Genomic DNA, 15,011 nt, shown 5'->3' on the forward strand with positions numbered 1-15,011 from the left:
TTTATTCCAAAGCTTTGGAGAGACCAACCTAAAAAACAACACATTCAATTTGCGTCGCCTAGTTGATCTGAAAACACTACGGAAGTGTTGTCTTTTTCAATATGCCAATAACCCCCACCCTTCAGAGCGAATACACAAATCTATTGTTTTCCTCAGCTGGAGAAAGAAAGAGATAGGAAAAAGGAGTATTGCTACTCCTGCATTCCAAGCTCAAGGTAGTCCACTGTGTACCACCTGTTTTGTAATCACTGACATTATTTAAGCCTGCCTTTTCCAGTCAGTCAGTCTGACTTCTTTATTTGCGTCATGCAATTGTCACGTGAGTGTTTACATGTCCCTTAGCTAGTAGTCATAGTCCGTGCTAAGTGTAGCCATAGCTTCCGGTGCACTCGGCACCTTATCCAGTCGGTTTGTTTTCTGTTTTGTACCTGTTCTGTGTTATTTTTACCATTAAATCAAGTCCTTTCCTGCAAGTCCTGTCCGGATTGTCCTTTGCATCCTGGGAGGACAAAATCCCCCATCATCATCCGCGACACTTTCTTCATTTGTGTCAGAATAATTGTATCTAAGTTATCATAAAACTTTGTGTTGCCATGAGTTCCCGGTGACAGAACAAAAGCTGTCTTTGATTTTACCAAGTAAAAGGCTTGTAAAACTCCACTGTGTAGGGTGGGGAGTGACATGAAGGTGTCGGTTTCTTTGATGCAGTTTAATCCACAGGAAGATTTTGTCTTGACCCAAAATCTACAAAGCGGAGAGGAGGCAAGGCCTGACCTCCCCCCAGGCACCTTTTCTTTGAACTGTTTTGTGATGAAATGCAGTGGCTATTGAAGACCCCGTCCCCTTAGAAACAGCTGTTGCCATGCAATCAGGGAAAGTCCAAATAAAAGAGGAGGCGTACAATCTTTCGTCAGAGCGTGGTGGGAGACTGTAAAAGAGTACAGCGCAGACGTTTCTCCTCAAATGAGCTAAATTGAAGTATGTCTCTGTTTGATTCCTGGCTTATTTGTCCGTTTAATAGATGTCATCAGTCTTTAAACCTGACAATTCATTATCGGATTGGCACCTTCTTTCTTTCGTATTACCACTCGCACCTCTCCGCTAGCACCACAGCTAATGTTACAACGTCATACGCTGTCCGTAGTGGATCTAACATAATAGTGAGAGTCCAGTCCATAGTGGATCTAACATAATAGTGAGAGTCCAGTCCACAGTGGATCTAACATAATAGTGAGAGTCCAGTCCATAGTGGATCTAACGTAATAGTGGGAGTCCAGTCCATAGTTAATCCAACATAATAGTGAGAGTCCAGTCCATAGTGGATCTAACATAATAGTGTGAGAGTCCAGTCCATGGTGGATCTAACATAATAGTGAGATCATAATAGTAACAAGATAGGTCTGATCTAAAATGTCGGCGAGCTGCAGACACGATTGTGCGATACAGGTCTTCACTTAAAGGCCCTGATAAAGTGCAGGCAGGAGCTCGTCAGTCGCTATAGGCGGAGTTCCTTTTGTGATTCACTGCCTCTCCAAGCCAAACTGGTCTGGGCGGTAACAGAAAACACTTAAAGACTTCTGCAAATATCGTACACATTCCCAACCCCAGGCCATTGTAACCAACAGTGGATACACGCTCTCCCGCACAGCTGCTCTCTGTTCATCTCTATTCTCCCATTATTACCGCTGTTTTACAACCTCTGCAACAATTTATAACCTCTGCAACAATTTTCCCTGAATCCCTGGAGGTATTTTAACATAGCGCGTGATACCACACCAATGTATCACAGGGCGTGTCACCCACGCTCAAAAGTTACACGTCGAGTGCATGGATAACCTGAGGCTGTAAACTAGACCTGGTTTGTGTAAACCCTTGTGTAATGTTCATATTGTTGTTACTCAGCCAGCGTTTGTGGGTCTGATGGACCCCTTGCATTTTGTGGCCTTTAATGCCTCACAATCAAACACTTTTATGTTAAAATACCTTATCTTTACCCCAATAAACATCTTTTCAGTATTTGAACATAAAAGTGTTTGATTGTGAGGCATGAAAAGCCACAAAATGCAGCTGGTCCACCAGACCAACAAACGCTGGCTGAGTAACAACAATATGAACGTTCCACGGAAAATTTCTCTGCCAGTTTCTGCATCCCACAGGGATTCTTCTTTTGTGTTCCTGCACCTGCGGTTCCCACACAAGGTTGCAACATTGTTTGTCAACACTGTCTGCTCTCATTTTCTCGCACATTTGACCCTCTGATGTTATGTGTACCTAGACTCTGTCCTCCTCCCCTCTTGGCCTGCTGTGTGTGTGTGTGTGTGTGTGTGTGTGTGTGTGTGTGTGTGTGTGTGTGTGTTTTCTTGCAATGCTTACTTAATGGGGACATGGCTCTGTTTACACAGTCACCTTTAGGGGACCTCTGACGGTATGGGGACAAAAAAACAGGTCCCCTTTTAAAGTGATAGTCAGATCCATTCTGAAGATGCCTGAGTGATTTTTAAGCTTTGGCACATAAAACATGTTTACATATATTTTTCCAAAATCTGGTTCAGTGTTCCTTAGGATGACAATTTCATACAGTATGATTATAAAACATTATTACCTTAATGTATGATTCACATTCAGAATTTTCCATTCTTTTATATATGGTAGTTGGAGTTGCAGACAACTTCATGACTGCTAAATAGTAGTTTTCAGTCATGTCACAGAAGATGCAGATTTGCTTTAACATTTACAGTACGTGGTAAAACTTGCTATAAGAGGACAGCTCTCCTGTCCAAAGTCAAAATCTAGTAACTCGCTTCTAGCTGATTTTGAGAAAACAAAGGAAAACCAATCTATCGTGATACTGTCTTACAAAGATCTACAAAGTCATCAAACGTATAGATGTTTTCTTGAGCTTTCATTTTTTTTGCCGATTGAGCCATGGATTGAATCTGCTCTCATGAACGTGTGCCCTTTCTCCAGATATTTTATTACAATCTCGGGTGGGCCCCATTCTGCGTTTGCACATTGGGCAAGAGCCAGTTTTTATTTTGACCTCCACAGTTATCTGCCCAAAAGAGTATGCAAGGGGAAGAATCAAGAACAATAAATTAACATTTAATGAAGGTGCTTGCAACGTCCTTTGCAGAAAATGAGCCAAATTCAGTGAGTCTCAGTTTGAAAAATTAATTAATTGTATAATTTTTATTTTAATAAAAAATGAAAAACGGGTCCCATAGACCCAAACACCACACAGACATTCCCAAATATATATTTTTTGATCTTTAAGATGTAAAGTGTAGCTGCCATTATGTTGTGCACTCATGTTTTATACTGACCATAAGTGTTCAACTATATTATTTAAATGGTTGGAATCTGCACTTTTGCATGATATACTAGTTACTATGGTCATCTAATTAGTGAAGTGGATTAGATTTATATAGCGCTTTTCTCTAGTGACTGAAAGCGCTTTTACATAGTGAAACCCAATAATTAAGTTCCATTGAAACCAGTGTGGGTGGCACCGGGAGTAGGTGGGTAAAGTGTCTTGCCCAAGGACACGACGGCAGTGACTAGGATGGCGGAAGCGGGGATCGAACCCGGAACCCTCAAGTTGCTGCCACGTACGGCCACTCTACCATTCGAGCTATGCCGTCCCAATTAGTTGATATTGTAATCTAATTAGTTAATATGGTAATCTAAGTCACGTGGTACCAAGCAGTGAGTGTCAGCCTGAAATGTGGGTGTCAGGGACAGACACGGAAGCAAATTTTTTACAACAAAGTTTAAAAGCTTAGTGATATATCAGATATAAAAGGTGTTTTGTTTTTTTAACTTTCACGTCCGTATGTCGCTGTGTTTGTTGCATTTTTGTTGCGTTTTGCATGATTGTAAAATACGTGGATGGAGAGGGTGTGTGACGTTCATATGTTGTCAATATTCTGTGTTTTATCCTTCGTAGTTAATATTATAAAGCCCACATTCTTTATTGTCATGTACAATCTAGGTGTCTTATTCAGTAAAAAAAATATAAAATTCCATACCTTTTAAGGTGGTCTGTCATAACGTTTTTAGCTTTCAATCAGACATTTTTTGTGAGGTTTTGTATTAATGTGTTCCTAAAAATAGATATACCGGCCCCCAGACACATTTTCTTCCCTAAATTTGGCCCCCGAGTCAAAATAATTGGCCAGGCCTGCTGTAAACACAACACACACGTCACCAGAGTCTACTGAGCATTGGCAACACAATAAGTCATTATCTCCTCGCTCTTGGCCTTTTGTTGGCCCAGCACTTGTTGTCTCGTTAGCAAAATGTCTTTGTGTTTTGGCTGCTTGTAGAATCTGCGCGTGCGCTGCTGTGGAGGTGTGGAGTTCTTCACAAGGTCGGCGCAAAAAGTCTGTGGCTCCCTGAGTCAGAAGTTTGTCCTGATAGATGGAGACAGAGCCATCTCCGGTTCATACAGGTGAGTTGCACCACATGGACATCCTCTATGGAAACGCCCCAAAGAGTTGTACAACTTTTTCTGGAACAATGTGACAGAAAAGCCTAACAAAACAGTTAAAGGGAAACTACGCTTTTAAAAAAAATGTTGGCTGAGGTTCACAATCATTATGAAAGACATAATGACGGATGTATTTTTTAAATATATTCTAAGTCGTATGTAAAAGTCCGCTTACAACAGAGCCAATGGGAGGTCCTCTATTCCGCCCATAAAACCTGATAAATAACGCCAACAATACTCCATTTACATTTCATGACTTGAATGTTAACCGAGTATTAGTGATAGTGTTATTATAAGCGCTAATTCTTGTAATAAAAATTACATTTAAAAAAAATTCACACGATCACAGACACGCTGACACACAAGGTCACTACCCTAGCAGCTGGTCGACTAGCAGCACTGTGGAATGGCACAATAGACTGGACTAGACCCAGCAGTCCCCAACCAAGATGGGCATCGGGAAGGGGTGGACAGTGGGAGCCAGGGGCCCCAGACACGTAGCCCGGCTGCGGTAGCCTGAGGCGCCGACACCCGCCAGACAAGCAGGCCCCGAGAGTGCCCCCAAATATACATGTATGTTTATGTGTATATATTAGGGGTGTGGGAAAAAATCGATTCAGATACGAATCGAATCATTTACGTTTTTTTTTTTAAATCGATTTAAAAATTTTTCTTTATCAATCCAACAAACCACTACACAGCAATACCATAACAATGCAATCCAATTCCAAAACCAAAACTGACCCAGCAACACTCAGAACTGTAATAAACAGAGCAATTGAGAGGAGACACAAACACGACACAGAACAAACCAAAAGTAATGAAACAAAAATGAATATTATCAACAACAGTATCAATATTAATTATAATTTCAGCATAGCAGTGATTAAAAATCCCTCACTGACATTATCTTTAGACCTTTATAAAAATAATAAAAAAGAACAATAGTGTCACAGTGGCTTACACTTGCATCGCATCTCATAAGCTTGACAATGTTCACAAAGATAAAATAAGTCATATTTTTGGTTCGTTTAATAGTTAAAACTAATTTACATTATTGCAATCAGTTAATGAAACATCGTCCTTTACAAATATATAAACTTAAAAAAAAAAAAAATCTACTACTGTGCTAGCATGTCAGCAGACTGGGGTAGATCCTGCTGGAATCTATGTATTGAATGAATACAGAATCGTTTTGAATCGGAAAAATATCGTTTTTGAATCCAGAATCGAATCGAAAAAAATCGATATATTATCGAATCGTGACCCCAAGAATCGATATTGAATCGAATCGTGGGACACCCAAAGATTCACAGCCCTAGTATATATGTATATAAATATATATATGTGTATAAATATATATGTATGTATATATATATATATATATATATATATATATACACACACACATATGCATACTTACACGTATACACACACATGCATACGTATCCATACCTACATCCAATTATATATACAGATTTATATACTAACATCCACACACACGCACACACATGTAAACCAACAAATTCATACACAGGCAAGCACCCACACTGTCCACTAAAATCCAACCGATCACCTCAACCCCTCCCCACAGGTCCGACCGCACACCCCCCTTCCCCTCATGGACAAGCCTGCACCCAGACGTCGGCACAACACTATATTGACTTATATAATAGGTCTCCTATTTGTCAAGATAATTACACAAAGTTTAGAATCTTGGCAGAGATATATTTTATGTCGTCTTCGTCATCTCTGTCGCGTTATTTGATTTAATGACGGATCATGAAACCGGTGGCGCTCCTTTAATGAGCCCACGCTCCGGGTGTTGCAGGCGGAGGCTTGTCGAGCAAGTCGAGCGCTGCAGCAGCGAGAATAAAAATAACAGGACCTGAAACATACTAGGAAAGAATGGCAAAAGCAAGATTTCCCGGCAAAAAAATTTAATTTTGAAAGGTAAGCAGATTGAGACGTACTGTATCAGCGACCAGCACTGCAGGGGGGTTAAACAGACCGGAGAAGAATTCTCATAAATGCTCCGTCAGATATCAAACTATATTTGGGGAGAATTATTTTATTGATAATATTTTCAATAAAATTGCGAGCTGCACTTTTGGACAACTCTAACCCTCAATAAAAACAGAATGTATACTGAGGGCTTTGTTCGTAGTTTTCCACTTTAAATGTCTCCTCTTCAGCTCTTTTTTTGTTCTGCACCAACCTGCTCTGAGACGTGAATAGGAAATGCTTGTACAATTTGTATGGAGTCATCAAGTGTATTTCATCAAAGTGAATTTACAAAGAAGTCAAATATTTAATCTGCTCTTCAGAGTCTAACCACTATGCTCAACTTGTTTACGCCCACTCGCTGATTTTCTTCAACCTTAGAAACAAAGATTTATTTATATTCCCTTTGGGGTGGACTTCAAGTCGGCAGTTTTCTCCAGTCAATGCTGAGCTGGCCTCACAATCGTTAGGAAAGACATGACGACGGATGTATATTTTTTAATGCATTCTAACTCGTAAATTAACTGAAATAATATTCTGCTTACTGCAAAGCCTATGGGAGGTCAATTATTCCACATATAAAACCCAATAAATAACGCGAACAATACTCCATTTACACTTCCTGACTTGAATATTAACAAGTATTAGTCATGTTGTAATTATAAGTTCTTACCCAGACAAACTATTTGTAGCGGCGATCACAAGCTTGACATCATCGAGTGGTAAGGTGCTTCCTCACTTCCTTGCTCGTAAAAGTTTTTTTGTAGATCATAAATCATGCCTCTCATTTGGATCGTAGAGGGATGAGGACGTAATCTGACAAGTTGACTGCCAATTTAGACATGACAAGGGCGAGAGCGACACAAAAAGACGCTTTGGTTCCAACCCCCGTTTGTTTGTGAGGTCATTCTTCATCTAAACGGGAATACCGTATTTCCTTGAATTGCCGCCGGGGCGCTAATTAATTTAAAACCTCTTCTCACTCCGGCACTTACCAAAGGCATATGATAAATTTAGGCCTGCGCTTATAAATTTGAGTGTGATGCAAGGATACCATCATGAAAAGCACATTTTAATAAAAAAACTTTATTATGGTCTTACCTTTACTTATAAATAAAGTCCATGCGCAGCTCCTTCTGATCAAAAGCATCGATAACTTGTTTACAGAAGTCTTCCTTATCTTTCTTCAGTTTTAAAAGTCTCTCTGTCTCGATGGAGATCTTCCTTTATTACCTCCTGCTTCGATTGAAAGTCCAGTTTAGAAAACAGTTTTATTTTAGATATGTAATCCTCCATGTTAAAAGTGCAAGCAAGAGGAAAAAATAAACGATCGCTGCTCACTCTTGCTGCTTGTTGTCACTTCCTCTGCAGCCGAGTAGTCGCAAGAAGGATCACTAGCGCCATCTACCACCAGGAGGCGGGAGTCATTTAATGACTCATATTTGACACACGCAGCTACAGAATATTAAAACATAGCTGCTTACTGTTCTTTTTAGCATATTTAATAGCTTGGACCTTAAATCCTACTGAATAGCTCTAAATCTTCTTTCCTTTATGCAATTTCAATTGATTGAAATCAGCCTCCTCCATTTTAAGAATGATGACAGGTGAAGTGTCACTCGTGACGTGACGAGTTTGACCCGGCGGAAATTCTAGGCATATGCTTAATTATTTTGCAAAACGAGTTTGACCCGGCGGAAATTCTAGACATGCGCTAATAAAAATAATATTTTGCAAAACGAGTTTGACCCGGCGTTAATCCTGAGCCGGCGGTAATGCTAACTAAGCATGCGCTAATTATTTTGCAAAAAGAGTTTGACCCAGCAGTAATTCTAGGCAGGCGCATACTACATACGGCAATTCAAGGAAATACGGTATAACAAAATTCTATCAGTCGGCATCCTAATGACAGCTGGCATTGTACAGTAAGTGATGTTTGTGGTGCTGTTGGAAAAAAGCGAATGCTGTGATGCTTTTTGAAATTAATGCGCCACGTATGCTTAAAATGATCAAAATGATTATTTATATTATTATGAATGTGCCCATTACTACATTACATATATTTGCATCATGTATATAAAACCTTAGTGTAGGCATTTGTGTCAATCTGTTGGTGGTGAGCCCCAAAATGCAGACATTGCGGTTGTCGCGCAGGAAACATGGCTTTAATAGGATAACAGGAGACAAAATAACAGGAGACAGGAAACAGGAAACCAATCATCGAGGCGGGCATAAATAGCAGCCAGCTGATTGACAACAGGTCTGGCCAGGCTGCCAATCAAATAAACACTAACAAAGGAAACATAAAAAGACGTGAATATGACAGATTGTCACAGTTTGGATGTTTATTTAAGGGCTTTTAGAGGCAGAATAGAGCGACTCCCATGGTCTCTATTGTAAGTGGACTTCTGATCGTATTCTACTCGTTGTGGCTTGTGCAGCCCTTTGAGACACTTGTGATTTAGGGCTATATAAATAAACATTGATTTAATTGATTGATTTCTTCAGTATTTAGAATGCATTAAGAGGCAGAATAGAGCGACTCCCATGGTCTCTATTGTAAGCGGACTTCTGATCGTATTCTACTCGTGGCTTGTGCAGCCCTTTGAGACACTTGTGATTTAGGGTTATATAAATAAACATTTATTTAATTGATTGATTTCTTTAGTATTTAGAATGCATTAAAAACATGTGTTCTTCTCTTACACTGATTGTGAATGATAGGCAAACTTACAAAAAAAAGTGCAGTTCCCTTTTAAAGGGGGCTTATGAAATCTGAAAATCTACATTTTAGGGTTGTAAGGATAAACAGTATTAACGATACACAACGGTTAGTATTACGGTTTGAAATTAAAATAGTAGGAAAACCATGATTGATATCTGAGCTTTGATACATTCATGGACAAACAGGCTTAAATGGTAACATGAAAACAGGAGACATTAATGTATTTCCCCATTAAGAAACTACATACCTACATATCTTGCCTTCTTTCATACTTCATCCAAACCAACCGTTTGGAATTTGTGACAGTACACCTACTTTGAGACAAGAGCTATAGTGATGCATGCTTGCCTATGGTTGGAATTCATATCAAACATTTGCAAGAACAACTTTTTATTGTCAGTATCGGTTTCATTTTTTAATGTTTTCTGCTGGTGGCGTGCCTCGGAATTTGTTCAATGGAAAAAAATGTGCCTCGGCTCAGAAAAGGTTGAAAACCACTGCTCTAGACCACTAAGAAGTGTTCGAAAAAAATCATCAATAACCCTTTCAAAACAGCGATCGATATATACGTTCGGGGGAATATGACACAGAGGTGTTTTTAAGGTGCATTCAAGAACCGCTGAACAGAGTAGGACGCCACAACGCCTGCCAGAACACATAAGAAACCAAAACAGTCAGAATCGTGTACTTTCAAACAGTGGCTCTATTTATTTTAGTTCTTTAAAAACGATCAAACGATCTCTTTGTATAAATACTTCTTGAGTACAGTCTGTCACGGTCTGGTGAGCGTTTCTTGCAGCGTGACTCCAAGGATGCCGAGAAAGGCAGCTGTAATTCCGGTAAAACAAAGTTGACTTGCAACAGGGAGCAGGGAAGAAACCCTGGCACACTAAGCAGGATATCAGGTACAATGACAATTGGCAACAAGTAACAGGTGTGTCTGGAGTGCCAGTCAGAGACAGGTAGCGCTCAGGACAGGACAAGTGCAAAATGTCATTGAAAACATTTGTTTGCACGTACAACACTTAAAACCTTTAGCATATCAGTATGTGGAATTAAATTATGGAATGAATTATGCAAAGAAATCATAGTGTGTACTCAACCAGTTTAAGAGGCTGTTCGAACTACAAGTGTTCACAAAGTACACAAAGAAACTTATTGAAAATAATCTCGTTAAGTGAATCATAACTGACTTGTTTTTACAATTAATTGATGTAAATTGTGTACAAAGTGAAAACAGGAAGTGAACAGACGTGTCAGTAATTGCTATGAAGTGAAAAAGGGGGAGGATTATATAGGCTTGGCTTCTTCCTGCACCTTTTTGGACATGTTGTAAAGAAATATTAAAGTATGAAAAATATGTGATACTTTATACATTATACAATATACACACTGCAAGTATATATACATAATGTAGTGACATACACCTTCATAACAATATTTAAATGTACAATATACACACTGCTAGTATATATATATATATATATATATATATATATATATATATATATATATATAATGTAGTAACAGACACCTTCAAAACAATATGTAAATGTACAATATACACACTGGTAGTATATATATATAATGTAGTAACAGACACCTTCATAACTATATGTAATACGTACAATATACACACTGCAAGTATAGATATATATATATATATATATATATATATATATATAAAATGTAGTAACAGACACCTTCAAAACAATATGTAAATGTACAATATACACACTGCTAGTATATATATATAATGTAGTAACAGACACCTTCATAACTATATGTAATACGTACAATATACACACTGCAAGTGTATATATATATATATATATATATATAAAATGTAGTCACAGACACCTTCATAACCATACGTACAATATACACACTGCAAGTATACATACATAATGTAATGACATACACATTCATAACAATATGTATATGTACAATATACACACTGATTATATATATATATATATATATATATATATATACATATATATATATATATATATATATATATATATATATATATATATATATATATATATATATATATATATATATATAAAATGTAGTAACATACACCATAAGAATACGTAATATGTACAATATACACACTGCAAGTATATGTATAATGTAGTAACAGGCACCTTCATAACAATGTGTAGTCTGTACAATATACACACTGCAAGTATATGTATAATGTAGTAACAGACACCTTCATAACAATGTGTAATCTGTACAATATACACACTGCAAGTATATATATATATACATGTATGTGTATATATATATATATATATATATATATATATATATATATATATATATATACATATATACATATATAATGTAGTAACAGACACCTTCATAACAATATGTACAATATACACACTGCAAGTATATATATAATGTAGTAACAGACACCTTCATAACAATATCTTATATATTTACCATATTCTGATCATTTTAAGCATTGATTTCCTCTTCACCTTGATGGGCATTTCCATAGCAACACACTTCCGACTTCTGGCAACAAATGTGTGTTCGTACTTCTGGAAACAGAAGTCGTGAGAGTGTTCTTTAATGGCCGACAACGAAGACGACTATTTTCGGACAAATGAGGATTCGCAACCTTATCTTTTTGATGCTGAATAAAAGGAGGATGAAATGCTGCTTCTAGAAACGAGCAGAAAGGAAGTGTGAAGCGAAAGACAAGAAAATGAGGTCGTGTGATTTGAAGCTGCAAAATGTGGAGTTTGAAGCCACACTGTTTTGACATAAATGGAGCGCTTACCCAAATAAACTGGGAAAAATTCACACCTGTCCATCGAGTCAGTCACGTTATTATTGATCATGTGTGTTAGCACAACTACAGTACATAGGCTTTCTGGCTAGCCGTGTACCAACAAAAGATGAAATAATACTTTGCAGATACTGTAATATGATTGTTCATGTTTTTCACTCGGTACAGATTAGTGTCCTATCACAGTGTTGTGCATTACAAACTCAAACATGTTTTATGCTGATGCAGAAGCGAGCTAATCTCTTTCCTTAGCTAATTACTTTCATGCCGATGTGTTCGTACGGTAGAAAAATAATTCCTCTGTGTAACAGCTTGGTTATTACACAGGTTACGGACCACAAAATATGTTTTTTGAATACATTTTTAAAGAAATTTGGAGGCAGAATTTAATGCTGTCATTAGCTGCATTGCTAGCCACCGAGAACGAGACGATTTTTACAAGTTAGAAAAGCAAATAAACAAAACTTTCTTTACTTCTTGTCTCTCATAAGGATTGTGAACGCTAAGTAAAATTCTAAAAAAAAGTGCAGTTTCCCTTGAAACCATCATCATCAGACGACAAATAAACTCATGTGTACTGATGTCTGTGTGATTTTTGTCATTGCAGCTTCACGTGGTCCTCGTCTCGCTTGGACCGAAATCTCATCACCGTGATAACTGGACAGACGGTGGAGACGTTTGACTTCCAGTTTCGGGAACTGTTTCTCCTGTCCCGCAGTGTGTCTCTCAGCAAGGTCCCTATGGTCGACGAACCGGTTCCTGACCCGCTTCCTAAGGCCGCTCCTGTCGCCGTGCCAACCACCGTGGCCAAGAAGCTCATCAACCCCAAGTACGCCCTGGTTGCCACCAGTCAGACTTCTTCCGACCAGAACTCTACCAACAAGAACTCTCAGGTGCCCGGCGCGTTAAAAATTCGGAGCGGGCGTCTTAAGAATGTGTCGGAGGAGCCACCGATACATCCGGCGTTGGAAAACATGGAGAAAGCGTACCTGATCCCGTACCTCCCCACTTGGCCAGAACCAGACCCATCCAGCGACGTGATTGGTTTTATCAACATTAGGGACGAGAAGAGAGCCAATCAGGTTCACTTGCAGAGGTCAGAGCGCTTTGAGGTCAGTCAGGCGATTCGATTCCGCGCGCCGCTGACATCGGTGAACCAGGACGAGGGGGCCGCGTCCGGTCAGGATACAAAAGCCGGAGAAAACCCCACTTCTGGCAACAGCCCAGCTCCCCCGAGTGATTTCCAAAAGGATCAGCCGGCAAGCACAGCTTTGAATCAAGACGGTACGGATGCAACGGATTCCAGAAGTCCCGTCACGCAGGAGACACACCCAGCACACACTCCGGCTCCTAAAGCCGCCGCAGAGCCTCTGCAGGCAGACGCCACTGGACAAGCTACGGAGATCCAACCAGTCCCTCCAGTCCCTAAACCGCGAACGCTGCACCTGGTCATAGACCGCGCCTCCTCAGACCAGCCCGACGAGAAGCACATCACTTTGATTAAAATTGACAAGCACGTCAACGCCGACGCCTCCTTCGGTGACATGAGTGACAGGCCGCTCCGCCATGTCCGCGTCACCACCATGGAGGAAGGCGGAGACTCCGGCAGCAACGGCAACGGCAGCCTAGACAGCACCAAGGTCATGTGCGACCGAGTGGCCGCCGACGACCCCCTGAGCTTTTCCACGGCGTCGGAGGAGGAGTTTTACGACTGTTCCCAGCAGGAGCCCGGCGACCTGTTGGCCGAGCGGACCAGCGCGGGCTCAGGCCGCGGCGGGCAACGGCTAGGGGACAGGATCAACACGATGGCCCGCCTCTCTCAGAGCATGCTGGATTTACGCAAGGCTAAACAGATGGAGGACGGCAGCAGCGCCCTCATTCGCCAATCGCAGCACCTGCGCAAGCAGGGTCACCTCTCGCCGCACAGGCGCACACCGGTAAGTTCTCTCCAACAAATACTACGCTTCATTGGGTGATAGCTGTGTTCGCCGTGCAGGAAGGAACTCGAGCGATATCTTACTTTCAGGGCCGATACCGATTAGGGGACGGTGTGGCGAAGTTGTTAGAGTGGCTGTGCCAGCAATCTGAGGGTTGCTGGTTCAATCCCCACCTTCTACCATCCTAGTCACGTCCGTTGTGTCCTTGGGCAAGACACTTCTCCCTTGCTCCTGATGGGCTCTGGTGAACGCCTTGCATGGCAGCTCCCGCCATCAGTGTGTGAATGTGTGTGTGAATGGGTGAATGTGGAAATACTGTCAAAGCGCTTTGGGCTCCTTAAAAAGGGGTAGAAAAGCGCTATACAAGTACAACCCATTTACCATTTTACGTAAGGAGGCTGATATTCATTAAAAGTTATTCAAAAAGGACTAGTATAGGTCAGTAAACAGCTGGACAAGGCTTAGAGGGAAGTGATCTTTTTTGGAATGTTGCCTATCATTCACAATCATTATGACAGACAAGAATACACATTTATTTGTTTACGATTTTAAAGGTGATAAAAAACGCTTGAAAGATGCGGCTAAATGGAGTCACCGTTGTAGCCTTCAAAGTCTCTAAAACCACTTTAAAACCTTTCATCAACGTTTTATATAAACACTGCAAGTATATATATATAATGTAGTGGCAGACACCTTCATAACAATATGTCATATGTACAATATACACACTGCAAGTATATATATATATATATATATATATATATATATATATATATATATATATATATATATATATATATATATATATATGTGTGTATATATATATGATGTAGTAACAGACACCTTCATAACAATATGTACAATATACACATTGTAAGTATATGTATAATGTAGTAACAGACACTTTCATAATAATATGTAATATGTACAATATAAACACTGCAAGTATATATATATAATGTAGTAACAGACACCTTCATAACAATATGTACAATATACACACTGCAAGTATATATATAATGTAGTAACAGATACCTTCATAACAAT

At 39.6% G+C, this 15,011-nt stretch overlaps 2 protein-coding genes across 6 annotated transcripts in view; one reads left to right on the forward strand and one right to left on the reverse strand.

The window, feature by feature from the left end:
- slc5a10 (solute carrier family 5 member 10) overlaps positions 1-15,011 on the reverse strand; it is a 117,313-nt gene that overhangs the window by 61,127 nt on the left and 41,175 nt on the right. The window lies entirely within an intron of this gene.
- fam83gb (family with sequence similarity 83 member Gb) overlaps positions 1-15,011 on the forward strand; it is a 55,632-nt gene that overhangs the window by 19,839 nt on the left and 20,782 nt on the right. For all 4 annotated transcript variants that reach the window (XR_009803103.1, XM_061880584.1, XM_061880583.1 and 1 more), the window contains exons 3-4: positions 4,326-4,450; positions 12,635-13,964. Coding sequence is in view for 3 of the 4 variants with exons in the window: in XM_061880584.1 (XP_061736568.1) it covers positions 4,326-4,450; positions 12,635-13,964 (1,455 nt within the window). In the remaining variant the exon portion in view is untranslated. The remainder of the gene's footprint in view (positions 1-4,325; positions 4,451-12,634; positions 13,965-15,011) is intronic.

The sequence above is a fragment of the Nerophis ophidion genome, linkage group LG20, assembly GCF_033978795.1.
Source record: "Nerophis ophidion isolate RoL-2023_Sa linkage group LG20, RoL_Noph_v1.0, whole genome shotgun sequence".
In the NCBI taxonomy this organism is placed as follows: Eukaryota; Metazoa; Chordata; class Actinopteri; order Syngnathiformes; family Syngnathidae; genus Nerophis; species Nerophis ophidion.